The 26,179-nt window shown below is 42.2% G+C and overlaps 1 protein-coding gene across 1 annotated transcript in view; it reads left to right on the top strand.

Annotated features, from left to right (window-relative positions):
- The window catches only part of LOC135938585 (frequenin-2), a 102,438-nt gene that overhangs the window by 31,280 nt on the left and 44,979 nt on the right, over positions 1–26,179 (top strand). Inside the window, exon 2 of the mRNA XM_065482313.1 lies at positions 24,073–24,097. Within this exon, the coding sequence (XP_065338385.1) occupies positions 24,073–24,097 (25 nt within the window). The remainder of the gene's footprint in view (positions 1–24,072; positions 24,098–26,179) is intronic.

Here is a 26,179-nt window from a genome sequence, read left to right as displayed (position 1 = left end):
CAAAAAATGAGACAAGAAAAACTAATTGAGGCATTTACTATGTCGTCAAATTGAGGAGGTAGAGTAAAGCTTTGTTTGCATTTTAACAATGAGTAACATAGTTCATCACCAGTTCTACTGTTACAATTAATATTCTAATTTGAATTGCTCTGTGTGTAATTCATTTTATCCTTCAAGCCGAGGTAAGGCATATACCCATAAAGCGAAACTTTCTGCCGGCTGTGTTCTCTAAACATCGTCGCTATGCAAAATCAAAGCTAAAGCGCCTTGCCATGAAAGGAGCGAAAAGGTGTTGTTTGAAACAACGTCAGAACCGAGTGGCTGGTACGTTAATTGCTCCAGTGCATAATAACATAATATACATCTACTTCAGTGCTAACACTACAAAGAATCGTGTACAATCACAAAAGCAAGAGCCTCCCTCCAACTTGCATCGAAACGTCCAACAAGTTGGTCCTTGCCGTGAGAGCGCGCGAATATAATAGCAATGGGAAATCTTTGTACTTAATAGCATCTCCTAGGCGATATTTTAATCGAGCTGACGGGCTGAGCGAAATAATGCAAAAAGTTTCCGCCAGAGATACGCTGCCATTTTGAGTTAAAACTTTGCAGCGGGACCAGCCAACTTGCTCTCGTCGCCGTTGGGCTTAAAATCTCTCTCTCCCCTCACTCGTGATGCCGCCAAAGTTCGGCGTGCTGAGTGTAAAAATCCAATACTGCGGCTGCTCTCGTGCACAAAAAAGCTGTGCATGCGTGTATACAGTTCCCGTGGAAAATTCTCCCGTCATTTGATGGCAGTGGAATAATTTTACGCGCAAAATGTCAAAAGCCGTGATGTGAGGGTGCGCGCATAAAATTTTACGTCCTCAGGGCTGGCGCGAGAAGTGGCCAGCGCTGCGTTGACAAAGAGCGCCGCATCCGCAAAATATTGCGTGCGTGGGTGGATCAACGCGGTCTACGGGGAAGTGAAACAAACGGATGAAAAAATAATTAGCTCCTTCCCAACACCAGGAAACAAAGAAAGAAAATTGTTAGAAAACAGAAAGCCTTGGCCTCAGCTGAGTTAATAATTCAGAGAACTCTGAAGGAAAAGTTTTCCATCAAGTCGAAAAACTGGATTATAACACCAAAATAAACTTTTCGCAAATTTTAGCTCTATAACTTTTACTGCAAATTAACAAAACAGCGCAGTGGTGACTGACAAATTTGTGCAAAATGTACACATTTTTGTGTTTGTTAACTTATCCATTTTTTATGCACCTGCTTTGATAAGATTTATCAAAAAGAAAAATGCTACAGTGAAACCAAGAAATATCTTAGTTGGGACAGCAAAAACCATTACTTATAACGATTGCATTTATCCAAAATTTACGTAGGCAGCCCTGAAATTTACGAGAAAAGTGGCAACAAAGTTAATGTGCCTTTCAAATATCGAAGTGTTGGATAGACTAAGAATTTAATTCATTTAACTCAATATAATTATTTATTGCTAGAATCACGTGTTCATGTTATAGATATGATATGGTTAAATCGTTACTTTATTTAAATTATTTTATTTTTAACATGAACGTTACACGACCCTTTGTGCATAGGAGCTCATCACTGGCACAAAAGCTTCGCTTTTTGCTTGGGCGAGGCGAGAGTTTGTTTCGCATTGTTTAGTTCGCGGAAACTTTGTTCACGCATTCTTGCCCTCGACAGTGCAATGACACTATGGCGTCTTGCTTTTAAACGAGCCAGTTGCGGTGAATTCCTCGCTAATTTTACCCCGCTGACCGCAGACTTGATGCTGCTTTGGTCGTGCCCACTCTGGCGGCGAGATCGCTGCATGATCTCTGCCAATTATGCACGGATGGAAAATGTTTACGCCTCTGCACGTTTACTTGCCCCGCACCCACAACCGCACTTTAGACGCCGCTGGCTGCTTTTGGATATTCCAACTCAGTTTCTGACGGCTTTAACAAAGAGAGTTATATCTCGAAATAGTCATTGTGGCTTTTAAGTGGCCAGATGACGGAAGGAACTTGAGCCTCAGTCAGTGCAGTGCAATATAAAACTTTTTCTTGCTGCTTTTTTCCTCTCTCTGGAGAAAAACCACACACGACATGCTTCATCTATTAAAGCAATTTTCCCCGCTCTTGAGGATGGGAACGCAATTTTGCTAATGAGTTGCGAGATTTCTGCCGACACGAGTGGAGTGAAAAATGCTCAGTTGAGGTAATGAGAACACAATTTTTCATCGCACAAAGCGGCAGCAAAAAACGAGATGAAAAATGGAAAGTTCTCGCGTGGCGAGGCCCGCGGTATTGTTCGCTATTTGCATATTCGGGGGCAAACAAAGGAACCGCGAAAATAAACGCTGATAAAATATTCCAGTTGGCTCTCTCATTTTCTGCCAACGCGGCTGGAAAAGAGCAATGGTCGCTAAGTAAGTAAAATAAAAACGGCTGGTGGATTCCGCAGCACCAGACTTCGGTTTCGTAGTCACGCATTTAAAACGCGCGCACATTATTCGCCAACAATGAAAGAGAATTCTCTATTCGGGCGAGAGAAAGAGCCATTCCGCCGGCTGCTAACTTGAATAATGCGCCTTTTGCTGCCGCTGTAAGTCAATAATAAAATATTCGCCGGCGAACTGAGCGCTAGAATAGGCGGAAGCTACCTTTATTTTATTTTACTGCCGAGCCAGCCGACCCTCAGTCGTCATTTGTGGCCTTAAAACAACCGTCATGCGTCTCGGCATTCTATGATGTACGTATAAAAGCGTCACAATATGCGCGAGAGGTCGGCCGCCCGTTTGCTCACTCGCTCGTTGCACCGTTCGCTTTGCTATTCAAATATGCTACGTCGTCTGCAGAGGACCGCACCACTTTACGGTTCAACTCCGTCTCGTCGTCCTGAGTGCACATACAATTTGACTTGAGTGGCCAGTGCTATTCGATTTTTAAGCAGACACGCACGCTAACACCTGAAGTGCGTCTATGCGCCGCCAATTTCGTGCTAAAATGCTTTCTTTCTTCGGTTGGAATTTGCACATGAAAATATTTTCTTGAAGCAAACTGAACGAAATGGAGCAAGCTAGTTTCATGAGACAAAAATGAGTTGCTTACCTTACGTGCAACGTGTTCCAACTCAATTTGCTATGCAGGAAGGGTCGCAGAAAAAATAAATTCATATTTTTCTTCGCAGGAAGAGGCGGTAAAAAATGGAATCGAGGTTGAGTCTTACCGTTTGTTGTGCATAGCACAGTGTCCTCCCTCTTTTTTTCTTTTCGTGATGGAGATAGTATGCCAATAATGTAACCAAGAAAACCTCTAACGACATTTTTAAATTTGTGTTCTTTAAAATAAGAATTACTTATTTAGCTTAGTTAATTTTTCTAGTTAAACAAAAATTTGAAGATCTTTCATTCAAGATTTACACTTATGGTTGAAATTCGAAACACAAATTATATTGTTAATTGACATGTTCATCAATATATATGTGCATGAAATTTTTAAAATTGGTTAAGGGCGTAGTGATAGTTCAAAAGAAAGATGACATTTGCCATTCTTGCTCGCTAGTTCAGTGAATAATTTCTTCCAAATTAACTGGAGCGAGCTATTTTTGTAGTTCGCTCATAGGCAAACAGCCGAAAGTAAAGAGCTACACGCTCGACGTTGTATGTCAAAATTTTTGCGAGCAATAATAATATATGCCCTCTATCTCTCGCTATAAACAAACAAGGAGTCGGTCTGGTTGCTGAACCGTCACCCAAGGCAAAATGCGGGCTTTAATTAGCGTTTTAATGAGACTTCATGTCAGCTGCTGCCGCTTTTTGCTGCGCGTTTTATTTAAACAAACACATGAGCGCTAACAGCGAACGCTCCGGTACAAGACTATTCCGAGCAGCGCGGAATCATGTAAAGTTTCGGAGGTGCTTTAAAGAAAACTTATGAGTGGGTGTGTAGTACGGACGAGGAAGCAGCGAGTAGTGAGAGAGTAGAGCAGTCGCATTATACGGAGAAACTCATCCTTCGCAACTCGCTCTCACGCGCGCGCACGTCACGCTACGCGAGTAGACACCTCAGCCACTAAACTCTCAAACTCACTTGTGGCTGACCGCATCCCAAGGCGAACCAAAAGACAGTAAAAACTCGTCACATTTTGACAAAAAAGTTCGTAGTACTATTCTGAGCAATTTAGTCATTAAATGATTTAATATTTTTAACAAACTACTCCTGACTTACATTTAGCGACTCTCACAGTTACTCAATAATTCATTTCGAAAACAGAAAAATACAATTAGACTCCAATTACCATATTAAAATTTTACAAACGATTCTATTCAGTGTGGTTTCATTTGAAAGTGATCATGTAAAGAGGGGAAGTATATCGATTTTTTTCGCTTAATTTTTCAATCTTATAAGCTGCCGACTTTTGGTCAAAACAGTAAGAGTTCAGCCATTTAATTAACTTTTCATATAATATAAATCAACGTCAGTTAAATACTGAGAATTCAAGTTAAAGCAAATTTTAGTCAATCATACTTCTAATAGAAAACCACAACCTTCCTGAGTTTCAAACGCGTCTCTAAAATACTGAAAAATCCCTTGGTTGTAACTACAGAAATTTTCTGCTACGTTTTTAACTGAAGCAGCTGCATTTAATTATGATTGTGATAAAATAAACAATTGAAATCCTTGTCCAGAGGGACTCATTTGTCAGTCGATTTGAATCAAGAACATGCTTAATCTTTGAAAATCTTTTGAATCAAGTACGCCTAGCACAAGAAGGGAAGCTGTGCCGCAAAACAGTCGTTTAGTGCGGGTGGCATAAATTTCCTCTATTTCACAGTGCGATAATCCAACAAACGAATGGCCGAAATTTTGTGCAGTTAAAAATATTTAGTTGATTTCTCTAAATATTATTTTATTTCTTCTTCTGTGGATTTCAATGAAGATGAATTGATAAAAGCATGGTGTAAACAAAAATGTAAATAAACAACTATAAAGTTGAGACAATGACTCTCACAAGTCTGGTGGCATTGTATCCGGCTGCTAGTTTTTTTCATAAATTTCTGGCAGCGCTGATGTCTAGAAAAGACAAAAGCGGCTCTTGTCGAGTGCTGTATATCATTTTCCGGCGCGCGCAAGAAGCAGGCCGGAGGATTATTTTGTGAGGCGCGCTAGATTTAAGCCCTTGTTACAAGCATAATAAAGAGCGTCGCCGTCGTCGTTTGTATGTGAAACCCTCACATAATATCGCCACGCCGCGAGCAAGCGAGCAGGCAAACGAGCGAGCATTACACATGTTTGTATATGCGGCACTTGCATCCATATAGGGTGGAAAATTTCCGCGCCGGACAGCAGTAACAGCAGCCCAAATGGCTAACGGCCGTGAGATGTCGGTGCCAGATGCTGCAGTCACGGCGATCCGACCACCCCGGAGACGGCCCTCTCGCCTCTATCTTAATTGCCATCGCGAGAGACCATCTTCTGTCGTTTTGTTTCACTTTTTGCACCTTCGTGCCACCACAGAGCGAAATGGCGTGCCTGCAAAACGACTGTAATTTGCAATGTGCGGAATGGTGGATACCGAAAAGCAAAGTCATGCTTATTTTTAAGCAAGCTCTGCATTTTCCGTTTAGCTGTTTCACAAGGGTTCGTTTTAGATTATGTTCTCCGTGGCGTCGCATTTACTCGGTGGCTTGTTTGTTTGCTTAAAATTCACAACATTGAGCAGTGGTAGGGGTTGAGTTTCACTCACATACAATCAGAATCATGGATCCCTCGCGTGCATATCTCATTTCACCAGTTTCATATTTGGAGGTGCCTTTGAGGGAAGTATTCGTGACCGTTTTGAAATTTAACTGTCACATTTATGAGTTCATGCTTTTCATTGCAGAAGTAGACCCTTCCTTTGCAGAAATCTAAAATAAAAGTGCCACGGGCATTTCTGCTTTGTGAACACTACCAAAATGTTCTGTCAGAACATGCAACTGTATACGAATCAGGGATTTGGTTCAGGCTGAAAGGCCCTGCAATATTCGGATCCAATCTATGCAGCATCGAGGTCCAAAAGTGCTGAACGCCCAAGCCGAGGCTTTTTGGCACATTTCCGGTCAAACTGCTTGCAAATAGAGTCGAAATGGGCGTCCTCTAACCTTCGGGATTGTTCGATTCCCTTACGCGCAACACGCATTTGCTGGCCGGGCAGGAATAGAGAAGGAACTAGCAGCTTTTTCCTCTACTGCTCCTTACTTTCGTTCCCTCTCTTTCTCTCTCAGCTGCCGCTCGCATTCAATAAAGAGGGATTGTCGGAGAGAAATTGGCCCGAACAGTAGCTGGGCTGTCGTTTTTATTTCTCGCTCATGGCAGCCCTCTGCTCTGGCGAAGGGGTGTGTGTAGTAGGAAGGAAGCAAATAATGCCGCGGCCCCTGAGACATTTTTCTCGAGATGTGCACCCCGTTCTCGTGTGTGAGTATGTTTGCTCGCAGCCGGAATAATACGCAGAGTCGCGCGGGTGATAAAATTGGAGTATATTCTCCTTTTGCCCTCCCAGAATGGGGGGAATCTATTTCGCGAGCATTTCATTGCTCGTTTTTTTGTGCCCGCTCTCATGATGACACTGGCGCTATTTGCCCGGTCCTTTCTTCTCCACTTTCCGCAGGACAGTAACGAAATTACGGCCATAAATAGAATTACCGGGTGCCTGTGCATTTTTCACGCGGTGCGAAAACGGGTGGGAAGCACGCTGTAGCTCCAGCCACCGGGGTGCTGAGTTTGCACGCCCCCTTACTCCAGCTACTTGCAGATGAATTTGCTACGCAAACTTTTTCTCGAGCACACTTTTAAAATTAAATGAACGCAGCAGAGAGGAAGATGAATATCTGGAAAACTTTGCCTATTTCCCATGCAATATAAGCGACTCGTTTGCTTCTTGAAACTCTTGCCGTGAAAAGTTGTGAATAAAAGGCTGTTTTAACCACGGTTTCAAGTTATTTTCACTAAAATCGAACCTACCTGATTTCGGTACCACATTATTGTGGGGCTTAAATTGAATTTTGATTTTAATATATTATTTATTAGAAATCTCATGTCCAGACCGTCCTTTTATATTCGATCTACTCTGCTCATATGTAACTGAAGAGCGAATAAAATGTTTCTATCACATTAATTTCACCAAAGCGCAAAAAGGAAAATCCAAATATCAGCATAAAAGCAAACTTAAATCGTGCACATTGAAGTCCCTGCAGCAAAAATAAACCCTTTAGATCTACTTCCAATGCCATAATACACTTGTTCTTATTGCCCTCCGATGCCAAAGCGGCGTTTGTCTGGAGGCAAAGCAGCACAGAGGTCGAGCCCGTAATTTCCCCTTCGGACGCTTCCCAAACGTGCCCTGCTGACATGTGTGTAGGCACTCGAACAATCAACCGATAGATAGCGCAAAAAGGATGCATGCACACGTGTGCGGCGGAAAAGGTCGCAGACGACGGAGCGATCGCCTGGGAGGGTCTCCAGTGCTTTATTGAGACTTGGCTTCGCGCAAAATGAGGGCATTCCCTCTGGTAAAAAGGGACAAGGCAAGTTAAACGCGAGATTCAAGCTCTGCAGACGAGCCCTCCATTTTCTATGGATGTATGCGAGCGCTGTAAAATAAAAATAGCAACTTGCTGCACACGCAGCACAGTCGTCAGCAAGGCGGGCAGGAAAACGGCCCTGTTTTAGTGCGCCCGCCTCCGAAAAAAAAAAGCGAAGCGAGTGCACGAGCCGGGATCTTTCATTTTGATGAGTGTGTCTACTGAAGAGAAAGAAGGAGCGTTTCACTCGACAACAACAGCCCTAACAGCTGCATGGGTGCGCCTGTAAATTTGTAACGCAGAAAATTTGGCATTCCATGAGTAAACGCATGATAAAAGTTTAACTAGAGGTGCAGAATTTTTCCCCTCCCTTTATGCAACTGCAATAAAATTTTTTGCCATTTCGCTTTAGTGCTTTGCGGATGTGTTGGTCGTAAATTTTATTATCTATTTCGAGACTCGTGGTTTTTAATGGCACATTTAATTTATAACAATTTATGCCCCCCACACCTCATTTTGGAATCGTTAAAAATGGCTAATGAGGCGTATAATTTACTGCCCATAATTTCTCGTGAATTTGAGCGCATAAAAGACCGATTCATTTGCCAAACTTTTAATAAAATTATGCAAGGCGAGCCCTTCCTCGGGAGTCATTACGCTATTCCGACAAAAGCAGTTATTTCGGCTGTTTATGTGTTTGTTTGTTTGTGAGCCATCGGGAGCGGCAGCCGCACCGCTCGCGTGACGGCCGCTAAACGCAGCCCCTGAAATCGACACTATTCCCATTTATACCTTAGCTGAGAGGCGTGGAGTGCGTTCAATCTGCATTTAGATAAGTATTCGCGACGCTGCGGGCGTGAGTGCCCATTAGCAAGAAGGCGCGCGGCGAGGCGAAAAAGCGTCTCGGCCGTCTGCAAAATGGAGCGCACGCCACCCGCCCATCCAAAAGCGGCGGCAGGCGCGCCAGCGAGCGGTAATGAGAAAATCGCGCTCTGGCATATTTATTGGACTGTTGCAAGCCTTTCTAAATGTGCCGATCGCGACGCAGATTTATCTCTCTAATGAGATGGAATTAAAGATCGTCCCCCGCGGAGAGACGCGGCCTGGAATTTCAATTTAACACTACAGCTCGGCGCGTGTACTCCGAATTCCTGCTCCTTCCAGCCGCCCGAGGAATGCGACAAAACGCAGTCAATTTGCAGACGCGAGAGAATACACCCAGAGGTCAGTCGCGACGAAAAAATTCGTAACCTAGTTTCGCTCGCTTAATTCCTCAATGAAAGACATCTTGATTTAACCTTTCAGATCAATCGCTTTCCTTTATAAACAATTCACTCTGTCTTTTGAAATGAATAAATTATTCAAGAAATCCATTAATTTCCATTGCTAAAGAAATTGCTAAAAAAGAGAAGATTATTGTGTTGAACTTTATGTTGAAGAAAATTTTAAAGAAGTCAGATTTTTGTTTCGTCTCAACCAGGATTCGGCCACTCCTGTAGCCCTAATCATGAGACAGAAAACACAACGAGGACAAATCCTATATTTTCTTCAAAATATGCATTCCTATAAGTTTATACTTTGCAAGTGGCAAGCACTGACTACATTCTAGATATTTCTATTGATGTCGCCAAAGTTTCCCCGCAACAGCCAGATAATGATAATTGATGCCGTCGAAAGGAATCCATCATCACGAAAGCATGATTAAGCCGTGTAAACTTTCAAGAAAGAGACATGAGCTGGATTAAAATAATTGTCGGTCGGTCCTGTTTTAACGCCTGCAAATTGTAGAGTTAATGTTTTGCTAGGCTCCACAAAAAATTGATATAACTACATATCCTCTTGCCAACAACTCAACATGTTGTTCAGTTTTTTTCATATTAATTTTCTCAAATTTGAAACGCTGCAAATTTAAACAATACGATTTAAATTAAACAGTGATTTTTTATTAAAAAAATTTGACAATCGTGTTATTAAAAGCAATAATCAAATCAACAATAAAAAACGCGATATTATAGTCGCAGAAACTTGATGTTAATGTACATTTTTGACACAAAGCAATATTGTACCAAAATAAAATTGATGTGACTAAAACCGATTGAGAAACATGCAGAAATTAAATGAAATTGAGATCTCTGAAAGCAGGGAAACGATCCTTTAGGATTAACCTAATTAGAATCAACCCGCGCGTCTTCTCAGTAGGCCCACATGACCGCAAACCAAGGCAACACTACACAGTATAAAGTGCTCGTCAGCGAAAAGCGTTTGCTAAACCGACAAAAGCAATTAGAAGGCAATCAACGTAAGCCAACCTTCTCTCCTAATGACCGAGAACGTTTTGTGCTGATCGGTCCTTGCGTTGAATGCCAATAAATCTGCAACTAACTCAAATAGCAATCGATAAACTGCTGTTGGTCATCTCAGACAAATAACGTGACTATAGAGACAAAGTTCTTCTGTAATGTGGTTCATAAAATTTTTAGGTGATTGAAAAAAATAAAAACAATAAACAAAAAATCAGCAATTTTTAAGAACACGAATTGTCTTACTTAGTGATACACAATATTGGAAGCACCGTTGATGCAAAATACTATATTCCAAATTTATATCATTCCATTTTACTGTCCTAAACTTTGAATTAGGGTTGCTGATGACACACAAAGGGGTCACAATATGCAATACCGATCGAATTGGTACGAATGCGATAAGCGGCGATGAGTGTGAAATATGCTCTACTACAATGTTTGCACACGCTGCGCCGAGAAAAACAATCAAATTGGATGACGGAAAGTGGCTGCGTCAGCGTACCAAAAGCAATTGGATGAAAAAACTCCAAGTGTATCCATCCAACGGCGGGTGTCGTCGGAACGAACGGAAGTGACAAAACGTAATGCTGGGAATGGGGTCGTCGCGGCGCGATATTGCAGGCAAAGCGGGGCTAATTCAAGGGACACACGCGCCATTCGATTTGCCGCCGTTATTTCCCATTTTACTGCACTGTTGTTATTGCACACAGAGGCGGTGGACAGGAAATTGCAGCGAATTATAATTCCAATTGTGCACCCGTATCGACGCCGAGTGCATTCGTACAACCGCACTCGATGAATGCGTCCCCTGTACCGGCATCAAATCGCGAAGTCAGTTTTCGCAATTAACCCGTGATCGACGAATGGAAATTTTATTCACTCTGCCATAGCGCAGTTGGCAATCCGATCACATTGGCTTTCAATTACTGCACGGACGCCAATTCATTAGCTCGTGCGACGCACGGCCGATGCCATTAAATGGCTTCCTGTTTGTTCTAATATTAAAAAACAAACTAAATTCCGCACATTTTATAAGTTCAACCACACTGCAAAAAACAAGCACTGGCCAGCTTTCATTATTCTACTCGGGAAGATCTTTGTTAAATTCTAGGAACTTTATTTCTAGCCTGCTTTGCATGATGACCGCAACAGCAATAACGGAACGTCCACGAAAATCCGTTGAGCCAGGCAGATTTGCGACTCGTGCGCGAGAGTCGAGAGAGGCAAAACACTGCAAATCCGAGAGATTTATTTGCGGTGTTTGAGGTAAGATGGCTCGTCTGGTAATAATAACACCGGGCACGATGAAAACTTGGCTCGCTCCAATTCTCTCTCGGATGTAATGCCGCCGCCGCTGCCACCGCGACTCTATTACATTTTGTTGCTCCAAATTGCCCCGGGGCGCGCAGTATACATGCTCGGGATGCGCACACATAAACACACACTGCTGCCTTGTATACTGTAGTAAAAGGGCACTACTATTTGTTGTCAGTCCAGGGAGCCATTCAACTGCGAGCGAGCTCGTGCGATCCAATCGAGAAATTATTTATTGTTCTTGAACAGGCGCAATATCAGCACTTACGCCTCGCACTATCCATTTATATGCATGCATACCAGATCCAGTTGTATATAACTATAAGCCCGTATCCCCTTCATTCCAAACAAATTTTTCCATTCACATCCCATGGTGCTAAGGTATGTATATTTTCAACTACACACATATCCAGCTTAACAACTTAACAGCTTTTTGTAAACACGGAAAAAGAAAAATATTATTGTTGGAGGAGTACCACTTTTTTACGTGCTCTGTTGATATGGGGTTTATGTCAGGATATAGTGGATAATAAAATACTGACATCATTTAAGAAAAATTTTAAACTATTGTTAAAAATTTAATTTCACCAACGAATCTACAGATTTTTCTCTATTAATATAAGTGGCATAACATATAGGAGAAATATTAATTTTTTGTCAACTTAATTTCAACAAGCGGTCTATCGCGTTAATTGTTTGAACAATTTAAAACCTTGAAAACTTTACACTGAAATATTCCCCAGAAAATTTTGAAAAAAATGCTAATAGGTCCCAAAGTATGCAATTCCACTTGTCGAGATATATCCCAAGGCGGTGTATTCCTTTTGACATTAAAACTCTGTTATGGCAGCAAATTTTTCTTGATATTTTTCTTCAACGTGCGGCATAATTAAACTAAAACTCAACTCTCAGGTAATACTTCGTGCTTTGAGAACAAGGACATTTCTTAGCTTTTGTTTTAAGTATAATTCCTCTTTGATTTTCGAATCAAATCTAAAAAATATATCTTGTTTGTAATTTAAAAAACGATATTGAAGAACTTTAAACCTTTTCATATTATCAATAATCTCAAATAAGATGTTTTTCATGAGTATCTTTAACTCTTTGAAAATATTAACATAGCAACGGTAGTTAAAGGAGAAAAACAGCTTTCGTACAATATGCGGTAGCACAACCTTCTTCACCAGTGTCATGGATCCTCTTATTTAATGATTCTCGCGTCTTTGAGGAGCTAATTTCTTCGTCGGGGTTCTGAGAAGGCTGCTGAAACTTTCTTTTTATTTATTTGCCTCCAACAAGGTACAAAAAGCTTTCGCCACCTCCGCTTGCGGCAAAGGAAGCCCCCAAGGACCAGACGGAGAGCATGTGCCTCCACAGCACTGCATGCACGCCACGCACCACTGGGCCAGGGTCGAACTCTCGATTTCTTCCGTGCCTCCTTCTGACGTCACAATTAACGTCCGGCAAGACCCTTTTGCTGACTCGCCCCGGCTTGTTTTTTGCAATCCTGTTAATGAAAGTTGCCAGAAACTCTGCCCCATCGGTTGATATCGGCAAACAATCCTGCTGATTGCGGACTGCGCTCGAGCACGCACGGATATCTGAAAAAAGGTCAATACTGAAAAGCATAGAATCTATACAAATTCCTTGATACGCAATATGATCCGATAAACCCGGATCGGCATATATTCAGTTTCGTCTACATAAGAGGGAAACGCTAGCCATTTTTATGCTTTGAATGGATGCGATATTGGATGCAGAGGAACAAGAAGGCACCTGCCTGCGTTCGCATCTGCAGAGATGGAATTTAGGCAACCGGAGCAGCACCGATGTCGCGATGGAAGCCTACGCGTCGAATCTCCAGAAGCCAGGGGGCACCATTACGAAGTTACGCGAGCCAAGAGAGAGAAAAAAAAGAAATAGAAGACGATTTTTTGACTGACATGCCAATAGGGAGGAGGAGGAGGGCGTGTTCGACTTGCGGTGCAGTTTCAATATTGGCTCGACGTGCCAACAAACCCGATTTGCCTGCAAGTCACGTAAAACATTTTCGCCGACACCTAATAATCTAATTTGCATGTTTCTCCGCGCAACGGCGCCTCATTCATCACGACCCGTTCGTTGCTGCGGCGCCGCTTGCATTCGCGCGCGCTCCGAAAAAGCAGTAATGGGAATTTACTGCCGCCAAACAAGCCCGGCGGCTTTAATTAATGTACCGGCCGATTTTCTGCTCTCAATGGACGATTTCGACCGGAATGTGCGCAGCGGCAAGATGGACGATGCGTGGGGTTTGAAAGATTTATAGTCAACTCATGGTGTTTGACATGACTGGCAATTTCGTGTTTTTAATTAAAAAATCACGCCCTTTTGCGAAAAACAACACTCGTTTGGGTTGTTTGTGCTATTTTGATCAAACACTTCCAGGGAATGTATTTTTAACAAATTTACCACTTCGAAAAAAATTATTAGCAATCTTAAGTTGAGCACAGTTTCAAAGTTGCTCTAGACGTAGGTTTTTTTATCTTTTAATCCGTGTTTCAATGTAATTTTAGAAAATTTGAGTTTCTTTATAGAAAAATGAAAAAGCTCCACACAAAAAAAAGAACGGCGGTCAACGGAAATATAAACCAGTGCAACTCACAAGAGATATAACACCTTATTTATATAATCCCCATGACTGTTGTTGTTATGACAGCAGAAAAGGTCGAGGCCAACGCCAGTTAAAGACTATTTTCATTTTGCGAGGGTCGAATGCAGAGCAGACGCGTTGCATTTCTGAATTGGGTCGTGAGAGTTGCACGCGAAATACCCGCCTCTTTATTGCACCTGGCTCCTTCTACTCACAAAGGACGCGCGATTCTCTCGCGGGGCTGCTATATTTAACCAAAGTGCACATAATTTGTGCCCGCTGCTAGGCAGCGATTTACGATTTAGGTCACGCGTGCCCTGCGTGCTTCTCGTGGCTAATTTTCCCAGCGCGCACGCTCGATTTATCTCATCAACAGTCAATTCCATGTGCGGCCCACAATTTCATCGTAATTAAATACAACCTATCGCGTTCGTTTTGCCCTATCTTGATTTTACACGGCGAAAATGTTCGTGTAACAAATCCATCCGAGTTGCGCGGCACACGACTGACTGGATTGTGTTTGCGCTTACACAACCTTTATGGCGTCGTAGAGCAGAAGTGGATCTCCTCTTTGATCCATTCGCGCGCTCAAAAGAACCGTGTATAGAAAATACGACGCGGTGTTCTGCACTCGAGTCCCCAGCAACACAGTTACGGATGCTAATATGGAAACGCAATTCGCTCGCTCCACTCGCGCAGCTCTCGGCAGCAGCGCACATACATACATTCGAATTTGAGTTTTTGTTGCCGCACCTTTGATGCGCGCCGCTAATTAAAACTGGAGCACGGACCGCACTGCAGCGAGACACAGTGCAAGTACACGCAAACCTCGGGAAAAGCGGCGGGTTCAATTAAAACTATGCTAGTGCATCTGCTCCATTCTGTGTTCTTTGTTGCGAGGAGTACCGTTAATTTTGCATTATCTGCCACACAGCATGATGCATTTGACTAATTAAAGTGCAGCTTGTTTATTTCAATAATGGCTCTGCGCGCCGCTTAATTAATTAACAATATAAGCGCATTGTCGGCGTAATGAGGTTTGCGTAGTGGCATGAGCATTCGTGTTTTGTAATAACGTTGGCACAGAGATGAAAAATTGTAATCCTGCGAGCTACGGGACGTAATAAAGTGTTTATTCAGCTGTGGGAAAGCCGCAAAGAAGACCAACTGCTGAAGGAAGATGTTGCGCAACATGTGAAAATTAGCTCCATTTGGTCACGTAAAGCAAGTAATGCCTTCTAGGAACAGAAAAGATTTAGTCCGCCGAAGAATAACTTAATTATAAGCTCCTATCCTTAGTATTGTTAGAATTAAAATTGCTTTAACTAGGCTAACAAGAAACAGCTTAGCACTAAGACTAGGTTTATGTTGAAAAACTTGGCTTAAACTAAATAAAAGTAGAGATTGTGTATCTACAGTTGAGGAAAGATTTAAAAAGCTTATATCTTCCAGATTTATTTTCCTCTCTCCTATCTCCCACCGCTCTTTTTTTCTCGTGCTGGAAAAAATTGCCCTCGGCAACCTAAAATGTGTTGACTCTTTGGCACTTCCGCACTTCAATGGCATATTTGCATTTTTTTGTCCTTTTGAAGTTACACAAAAGGATTGATTTTTAAAAAATCCAGTGAGTTTTGTGATGTTTTACTTTGTTAAAAGTAAAAGTGTTTGAAGCTACTGAAAATCATTTTGAGAGAGGTAGAGTGAAATATTAATATTTCCCGCTCGATTTATTACAAAAGCGCCGCCGTCAGAATTTGCTTGTTGCTTTTCCCTGGGGACAGATTCTTAGGAAATTTGATATTAAGAAAATCAGGACGGAGGCGGTCGTGAATTTTTAAACTGGGCCCTCATGAACAAGGCTTACGCGCTAAACAAGGCGGAGCGGCAAACAGACAAGGAATGAAATTTCTCTTGCACTCAGGAAACAACAATCGTGCGCGACTGGCTTTTTCATTTCTTCAAAAGGCCTCTGCCTGTGCAAATACTGGTCCTTTGGCTGCGCGGGCGCGTGTGTTTCAAGGCAATTGAATTTCATTTTGAGCGCTTCTCGGCTCTCTTTCTCTCCTGCGAAAATAAAAGAAGCGGCTGGGCAAGAACAAAAAGCGAACGTGCACAGTTGTTGGCAGACTCACAGGGCCATTTGGATGCAAAGCTTGATTCTGTTTACGCAAGCTGGAGCGTTGCAGGCCCCTTTTGACTCGGCCGCTGACCGCAGGCCGAGGTGAGCACCGCTTGTTAAAGCTGATGGCACGTTTCTGCAATTCTCCAAATTAATTTTACAGCCACTACCGCGAACACGACTCACTCTCTCTCACTCCAACTCGCAGCTCAAAAAGCCATTAGCGCTATGGCCCCGCTCTTGTGGTTAAATGGAAATTTATTTTCCTGCTCTACTCGAGACTAAATGCCGCTGGCTTTTATTGCGGCTACCTCCGCTCGCCAAAAATTTTGCTTTCTAGCCTCGGTGAAACAAACCTAAGTGGTGCATATCTAATTTTAATTTGATTAATGCGAGGGTGAATGCACAAAAGGCCGCAAGTCAAGACTTGCACCTCAAACCCGTAATGAACCCGAGTAATTAATCAAGCGTGAGTTGTCTGTATAAACAAGTAATCCAGCTGCAGCTCCCCTCTCACACAGTGCCAATTATAGTCGCGTGTTGACATGAACCTACGCGTAGAATTGCCTGGAACAGAAAAACTACAAACACAGCACATACGTATACGCTTGATAGCGAAAGCGGGTGCAGCTGCCAGCGAACATTCAATTTTCCCACCATTCTGTCCTGTTGTGCACTCAATTTACCTCTGCAATTGAAAATAAACGTCCGTACAGCTAGCTAGTTCCCTCGAGTATTGGGTATTGTTGCGAGCGTGTGAGCGACTTGCCGTGCTAAATGAGATCACAATAGAGCATATTAATTTGTGAATGCACATTATTTGTGCGTTGGAGGACGACGAGAAATTCATCATGCTGTTGCTTTTTAAATTATTACCGTCACATTTCCACGATATGATTCAATTTATGACATCTCTCTTGGAAGCATACTTGAGAAGAAGACGCCAAAATCAAATCACGTCATCCTCGGCGCTTGTCTAGCGCTGATCAAGCCCCAGTGGAGCCAAACTCAAGGGTTCTCCACATTGGAACTTGCTGACAAGTAAATTCAACTTGAGAACGTCTTTTGAGAACTCAGAGAGCGGGATTGTTTAACCAACGGCCGTGCAAAACGAACTATAGGGCTTAATTATTACCGCAATGGGGTATCGCCACAGTTACGATCCGAAAATAGCCGAAAAGTCGAATAGCAACGCATTATTGCCTGCACAAACACAATCAAAAAGTTTGGCCATAAAAGTTTTGTTGCGAAGTTGCGCGTTCGTTGGCCCCTGTGAGCGAAAAGCGGGGAAGTCTGTCCGCCCAACACCGCGACGAACACAAATAATGCCACAATTCCAGCGACGGGATTATTTGTTTGGCATTGGTGGCGAACGTCACAAGCAGTTGTTGAATCCGATTGTTCCGGCGCACGACAAAAGCTGGGCACTCTTCTGGGCTTTCTCGTTGATCAACCAAGCCGGCCTTGTGATTAAAGTCGCTCTCACTTTTTTGTTCTGTCAAATGGATTTGGCTTGGTCTGCTTTTTACGAGTAGAGCTTAAGTCTGGTCTTTTCACTGATTTTATATATGCGGTTTGTGTTTTTTAAAAAATTCGTCAGCTTTCCACATTTTAAACATGAAAAATTGACGGTCACCCAGGGTTATTATTAAAAAGCAAAACTGCTAACTATTACTTCCATTCTTATAAGTGAGAGAATTTTGGTTAATTAATCACCAACGCTAAAATGACGACATGTTCCAGCCCATGAAATGTTTCGCCTGACAAATCCCCCAGGAAATTTAAATGCATGATTTTTGTCATTATTATCCCAAATCACCTATAGATTTTAACTTTAAGTAAGCCTATTTGCTGGTTCAAATGTACTTGTCTTGTTTCTCTCTTCCTCTCTTTCAAAAATTAATCCAATTGTTTTTTTTCCAATGACGAAAATCGTGAACCTCTGGGGACTTTTAATGCACAGAACTAGATAAAAAAATTCAGAAACCTTTTAGCAAAATAGCAACAATTGCTTTGACTTAAATGAAAGTTTGCCGAAAAGAATTAAATTAAATCTTTTCTGTGTCTGCTTTCTCGTTTTACTTTCCCCCCGAGTTTCATTCCATCTAGCCGGCAAAAATTAAACAAAACAACCCTAACGAGTCAACGAGACACATATACTAGTGGTTCCCAGGACCATTAACTTCAGCGTGTCGCGTCGCCTTATTCTGCGGCGACCCATTTGTTCTCGTTTCCTAATTGCGCGCAGATTTCCACACACAGTGCTAAACGGCGGACAAATCAACGAGCAAACTACGCTCTGACAGTTGTTTCGCGCTCAACGAGACCAAATTGAAAAAGTTTGGCACTCGAGAGACAGCCGTAGACACTCATTTGCAGGGAAACTCGTAAAGCCGAATCGCCCGCGAAATGGGACTTTTGCGGCTCAGTGCTCAGTACACACTGCGCGTATAAGGTGTATGAATAATCGCTGATTCACCGCTGCAACAACGCCCAAGCAGTCAATAAATTACGGCGAATAAGGTGCTCGCGAGTCTGGAATTACCCCCGTGCGCTTTTCAATGCTCGGGGATAAATTAGCGTTGGCTGACAGACAGCATGAAATATTGCAACTAATGCGTACGGCGGCAAACTGGAAATTGAATCAACTGCAGCCATCGAGGCAGCTTGTAATCGATAAGCGGCATAGTGCTGGTGCGTAATGAATCAAATTATCCTAGTGCATGATATATTTCATGCATATTGAGTGCTTCTGGTACACATACAGTACATTTAGAAACCATAAAAGGTAGACTGTAAATTGTACTAATTGTAGTACGGGAACAATGTAAATTATCATTTTGATCACTCCTCAAATACATCATTCAGTTCATCTATGGCTTCATGTTTTTTTATTACTATGGTCGTGCTTTAAGTTATTTTGTTAGTAAAAGCTAATTTAATTATTTACATAATTACTGAAATATCTCCGTCAGGTATCATATTTTAAATCTATTTAAAGATAAAAGTGCTAATCAAAAGTAAATAACGATCGAAAATAGATTCCATGGCTATTGTCATGCCAAGGCTTTGGAACAGAATACCGAATGCGCTCAAATTCAAATGAGAGCTATCAAAACAAATATCAAAGAGTGGTTTCTGTATGATTTTATTAGCCAACAATCTCACAACCTCTATAGCAACCGATCGAGTTTAAAAATTACCCAAAACTACTTTTCGATCGCTCGTAATTTTGATAGACAACCCTCACCTAGCACTTCTTGCAGGAATTTTAAATTTATGCAACCTGCACAACCGGCAGGCGCTGCTTGTAGCATAATTTATATCACTCATCAGATTTCCACGTGGCAGTTGAAGATGCATGGCATCAAGTCTTCATGACTGCAGATGAGTTCTTTCTTTCGTTATTTCTTTCCTTGCACAACTCGCGGCGTGGAGAGAACCTGCGGCTGACGTATCCTACTGCCGGAATAATTCACTTTCTAGGCCAACCGGGGGCATTGCGCAGGAAAAAAACGGCGTGTACATACAGTCAAGGGGAGCGTAAAAGTCAGTCGATATTATCACACGCGGGCACCTTTTCCCCGGAAAATACGGGGACGGAGCAAATGGCTTCTCGGCGGCTCGCACTCTCCTCCCTTTTTAATAACCATAAATTCCGGGCTTGTTTATGAAAATTTCAGGCAGATAGTGCGTCAAAAAACGTGATGTCGGAGATAAAAGTTTATGGATTATCAATAGAAAAGCGTTGCTTGGCGCGAGGCGGCGCGCAGAATATTCAATTCGTCTCGTCTCATTCATCATTCATGCCTGCTCTCGCGCGCGCGACCTGCGGTGTTTCATTAATAATCGGTGTGCGATCTGGCAGCCAAGGGAAAAAGTAGCGTGTCGGAGCGGCGTGCAAAACTGCTGCTGCAAATCGGATTCCGGGCTCTCGGGCTTTGTAAACTTTCCCTCCGTCGTCGCTCCCTCGCGCTCTTGCCGAAAGAAAAATGCACTTCATTGTAAATTCAAATGTCAATGCTGTCGCAAAGTCGTGTGCAAACGGCAAAGTTTTGGCCTTTCGCGAGAGCTTGGCCGGGATGCAGGCCCTAAAATACAATGTGAAAGTGCTGTAAGAAATTCCGATCGCGACAACCTTGCCAGCCGCGGCTTGAAATCGATCATCGCAATCTATCGTGAGCAGCAGCAGCAGAAAATTGAACAGCAGACCCGCTCACCCTCGTGTCTGTCTGTGGGGCAGGAGGTCACAATTATTTCGAGCGGCCTTGTCGTTTCGTGGGAGCACGACGAGCGGCAAGGTCAATATTTGCCCAGCACTCGCCACATGCACCCACGCGGCGCCTCTCTGTTTTTTCTCTCTTCAGTTGGCTCAAATGAAAAATGCAGGTGGCTCGATGAAAAGTTTAGCTGGCCTGTTGTTCCTCAAAAGATTCTATGGCAAGCTGATGAGCGTTTCGAGTTAACTCGCACACGTATAAAACTAAAAAGCGATGGAAAGAAAGGCTTTTGACAGAAAATAACACGACTGGAGTTAAAATGAGAAACTAAAAGCGTAAAAAACAGGAAAATATGTAATGATTATTCCTGTTTCGTCTAGTTTTTCAGTGGAAACTCAACCACCAACGTTATTTTAGGAATAGTGGGAAACTAAAAATTTATTGAAGGTCCGAACCCTAAAATATTGTTTTTTCGTTTTTCCCGAATCAACTGGACTTAACGACATACTGCAGAAGATTCTGAGCCATCGGCCGTTCAAAACGATACAATATTTACGAGCTTAAAAATTCCATAATATATCCATCAATGATTCCAGAAAAATCACCAACATTTGCCAAGAACGTTTATAACTCAGCAGAAAATCGGTGGAGAATTGAGAAGCATTCTCATATCGTAAATGAATTTACCATGAGTGAAGTCAGTAAATAAATATGAATGTTGAGTACGTGTTGCTGCGCGAGACGTGGAAATGAGCCCATTTCTGCAGGTTCAATATGCATTCGCGGCGCTGAGCACTCCCTTGTGGATGCAAATGAAATGCACGTTTGCATTTTTCATGCCGAGGCTGCCTTGGCTGGCTGATGCGAGACGCGAGAGCGAAAATAATCCACGACGCTGCATGAATGCACTCACCTCAAACAACTTTTTTCCCTCGATCCGAGTGCAGCTGCTCGCAGAGGAGATCGGCACGTGATACGGAGAGTATTTTCCTCGAGGGTAAATATAGCCGTGCTGCAGCTCATCTGGAACGAGGAAACAGCGCACGTATGGGACGCTCTGCCTTCTCGCGGTGGCCGCATTTGTTATTTTCCAGCACGTATTGATAATTTTGATCAGATTCTGCCAGACCAAGAACGCTGATTGAAATAAAATGCTGTTTGATCTAGAATCTGTGACGTTTTTCCTCATCTCTCGAGGCGATAGAAACGTCTTTTGAATGCACACTGTCGTGTCGAGATTTCTTCATTTGAAAACCATTTTCCGACGTGAGCTGCGCAAATATTCGTCCAAGGTATTAATTTCCGTGGTGTGGATCACTGTCGTCTCGTCAGCCACTTTGAAAGCCGATAGCAAATCCAATTAAAAAGACCAGTAGGGTGGAAAAGCAAAGATCTCTGTCTCGGCTTGATGAGAAAAATAAACACAATGAATCGTCTCTTTCTCCCTGCTTGAACTTCCCTTCTCTATTTCCTGCGCCGAGAGTTGTCAACAAAAATGTTTGCATCGCAATTATTACTGCTGGAGCGGAGGAGCTGAATTTCCAGCCGCAGCTTTTGATCGATCAAATAAAAATAGGTGGCTGCGGCTCCGGCCATTCGCAAAAGTGTTCCATTTTTCCTCCAGCAGATATTCAATCATTCGCTTGACAGCAGAACGACTTGTACTATATTGCCCTGGAAAATTTATACAGAGCATGATGGCACGCACGTTGATCAATATACATATATAGTGCGGCTCGAGGCTCGAGACGCTGGCTCACATAAATTGCAACTGATATACGTGGATGACACTCATCTTGTGTCTAGTAAGCGTGTTACTGGCGACAAGAAGCTAGATGGCGAAAATTAATTTACATCTTAGACTTCCACAGGATGTTTCAAGAGCAAAAAGTTCGACGCGGATAGCAATGTTTTTCTATATACACGTAAAAAAATGAGAGTTTCGCTCTCTCATGTTTTCCAATCTTTTATTTTGAAGGCTTTCCTGCTGATAGAGCAGGGCAAAGGTAGCATTAAAAGCGCAAAGCCGTCGTTTTTCTTCTCGCGAAATTAAATTGCACCTTGAGGCAGGGGCTCTCGTCTCATTTCTCGACGCTGGAGTCAAATCCTCTTCTTTCATCCGAGGCCAGCCAAGCTCTAAATCTGAGCGTGCCTCTTCGTCATAATATATAATGTGCGCGCCTCCATCGAGGCAAAGAGGATTAACCTCCTGAATTTCGAGATAAAGACGCGCAAAAGAGAACGCGGTGCGGGCCAAGCGCGCAAAATGGATGCCAAATTGTGAAAACTTGCGCCCCAATCCACTCGGATGGTGCATTATTTTCGATTTTCTTGGCCCCTTTCGGTCAACCGTGAATCATTCACCACCGCTCCATATTTGTCTCCATGAAGCTGTATTTATTCCCATTGCTACTCGATTGAACAGGCAAAAGGTTTGGCGCTCGTTCTGCCGACGCAGAGAAATTTGCAATAGAATTACAGTTCACGCACCCGTTAAAGCTGTTCCATTGTGTGCTTCCGCACGGGAATCATTTTGCTCTCACTCGCTTGCTGCATATTTCATCAGGTGCACACCGCTGGCTCTAATCAACCCAATCAATACACGTGGTTGTGATGCATTGGATCGCGTTATCTGGTGATTAAAATGCCTCCCTCGCAGCACTCAATATAGAGTTTTATGGGCACGTGGTTGCAGCTGTAAAAGTGGACAGCATTCTGATGAATCTGATTATTGTGTTAGTCGTGTTAGTTTATAAATATACTAGAACGAACGTCCGTCGCAGCAGTGTGTGATCGATTGTTCAAAATTATTAATTACTTGGGCAGCATCAGACAGGGTATTTTGATGATCATAAATTATAAATTAAATTACATACAACCCGTAGAGAACATAATTAACATTTTAATTCAGCTATTTGAGTATTAGAAAATGAATAAAATTTATAATTTTCGGTCATATGGGTTCGTGGAGCCGTGACAGAAATGCGTCTTTATTTAGGATCGTGGTTGAGGTATCAGTAATCAAGACTGTGAAATTACATGGATAGTTAAAATCACATTTACAATAAATAATTTGAACATGAAGATATCGATTTCAAACAATAACAATTAGTATACAATCAGATAATTCTTACCCCGTGAGTGTAGTGCGGATCTTATTAGTATTTAATCTAAGTTTCTCGCACGAAAACTCATCCTAGCCGGAGAGAGAACATTGTGTTGCAACTGCTGTCGTGCGAGGCTAAAGGTGCAGTGGGGAGAAGGTGCAGTAAGGGTGCACTGCTTGTCGCACACCTTTTTACTGCTACCTGGAGACACAGGTTTAATGCAAACTATTAGGACAGTAGTGGCGAGACGGCGCCACAATGTGAAAAGAGCAATCTGTTGAATCAATCTGTCCTACAATATTCAAGACTGCGTGCCCAATTTTTGTGCTTCCTGGAGCAAGATACTGTCAAACACTAACCAATATTTTTTTTATTGCTGCTTATTCTTCCTCTACAGTTCATACACAATTGATAACATTAAAAAGTCGCAAACACGATACGTATAACAAAAATTACACAACAGCAATTATAAGCGTGTTTGTAACAGTTGGCCAATATGTTTTATTGATCACTCAGTATGTTATAATTAACTTGATGCAAACAGTGGATTTTAAAAAGAGGTCATGATACTCGCAACAATCAATTAACGTTTTGATTTTATTTTACGGGGTTTGCTTTGTCATGGAATGAATTTATACAGCCGCTATTAATATCAAAAAGTTTGGGTTTGGCTGTTTTCATCGACATCGCTTTGTGCACCATTCAATGATGATTAAGTGTGTTCAACGTCACGTAAAACTGCAAGCCACAGTAAATACCAATATCCACTCTGCGGTAAACAGAATGACTAATCATCCCCTTTGTTGTTTGTTTCAGTTTCGGAAAAAGAGATCCGCCAATGGTAAGTTCGCACAGACCCAATCAAACACAAAACGAGAGACTCCACCAACTTTGAACCTTCACGTACCGCACGGCTGTAATTTAGTTACGCGCGAAATATTTAATTACAAAGGCTTGTTTTAAGACTCGCCGGGGAATTCTTGGTGCCTCGTAAAGTCTGGTCGGATCCGTTCCGGCTTGCTCGGCGACCATTACATTACGTTACCTGTCGATGGATAAGCAGAATTTACGACGTGACCTAATGCTGATTTACCCGTCGGAGCAGCCAACTCGGCGTGTTGGCAAGCAGCCGTCGTTAATTCTGCTTGCTAAAAGTTTCTGCCTCGATTTCCGAGACTGCAATTACGCTAATATTTAATTCGTCCCGAGCGGCATAAATTCATTACTTGAAATCGATAGCGATGGTTTGGCGAGCCAATAAATACCCTTCATAATTTAGCAGAGATTTATTTCAGCCTGAATTTCTTTCAGCCGCTTGAAATGCGAATTTGTCCGATTGGATCAATCGTCGAAAGCTCCCATTCGGATTAATCCTTCAGTCCAGCGCAAAATGTTTGAAAAGCAGCCCTAGAGACTCGGCGTCCGATTGCACGGAGGCAAATCCACCGCTCTTTCGGTGTGATGGATCACGAGGACGCGCAGTGGGCGGCGATCCTTTTATTTCGGACCAGAGATTAGACGCATGTCCACCGATCCCGACTCGACTAACGTAAAAGCGGCGAATTTGTCGACGGACCGTGCGCCGGCCGGCCAATTATCAGGAGTTGGCCCTCCGTCTGGCCCCTCGGGAGTTCCGACTCAAATGCCAAGCGAGTAATGAGTTGGCAGCCGAACGAAGCGAGCTGCTGTACCTCGCCCTAATAGACGTTTTGCACCACGCGCGATATTTGCACACACACGGGCTCTCGTCGCTCGACTGGTTGCATTCATAAAGGACAAATAATTGCTTTGTTGTGGAATGGATTAGAGAGTAAAAGCACTTGTGTCGACTGCTCCAAACGGCAGGCACACATTAGCAACTCACATTCTCAACTTTTAGTTTCTGCCACATTCATCTGCGTCTTAAAAGCACGAAACAATCGGTTATGTAATAATTTTGAGGTTGACTTTAAAATTATTCTTATATACAGTGTTAAATTTTAAAATTAAATGTTGCATAATAGTCTTAAAATACTTACTATAATTTGTTAATAAAATTAGGTGTGATTTATTTTATTATTAAAATTTGCAATAGCTTTTAATTAAAAATGTATTTTTACTGAATAATTTAGTTTGCGCAAAATATTGCAACTTTTTAATAAAAATATGTATTTAATACATTTTTTGTTTAAAATGATACAAAAATATAATTTTTTCATTTAAATATTTCTGACTAGTGTCCATTCTATTGGGTTTCATATATATTAGATTATAAACAAATATGATGTAAACATACAAAAGAATTCGCATTAAGTTTCATTCTTTGTGGAAAAACATTAAACATTAACAATATTGTGAGCAGTATTCCGCTTGTGTGAATACAATATTAGTTCTTTAAAGAAAATTTTGCCGTTATCAGAATTAGGAAATAGCTCTAATAACAGGAACAAATCAACAAAAATATTCGTTTGGTAATAAACAACAGATGTGCTTCTAGAATCATTATGAATTCACGCCTTGTATGTACTATTCACTGTCAAATATCATATTTTTAATATCGTCCTGTCACAGGTGCTGCACAAGTTGCTGTTGTTAAAAATCTGTGATGCAACAGGACAGCAATTAGAGCTGCAGTGTGGCCTACATTTCCTTTAATCACACTCGACCGAATGCAAACAAGCCAAAAAGAAAGAACAACGTGCTAGCGGTGAATGATTGCCTATGGGAAACTTTTAATCATCAACCTGCAATGAATGAGGCTATTCAGTGTCCCGGGTTGCAATAAAACAGTGGTTGAAATGAATCATTAGTTTGCAACCCCGTTGCGAGGAGACAAATGCCAAAAGCCAAATAAATCTCTTTTTGCGTCCGCTGCTCGGAGAAAAATAAGACTCGCGTCTGATATAAATATCCGGCGCTTCTTTGTTTTCCTATTTGTCGCGAC

The sequence above is a fragment of the Cloeon dipterum genome, chromosome 3, assembly GCF_949628265.1.
Source record: "Cloeon dipterum chromosome 3, ieCloDipt1.1, whole genome shotgun sequence".
Lineage (NCBI taxonomy): Eukaryota > Metazoa > Arthropoda > Insecta > Ephemeroptera > Baetidae > Cloeon > Cloeon dipterum.
This window is presented reverse-complemented; position numbering and strand designations above follow the sequence as displayed.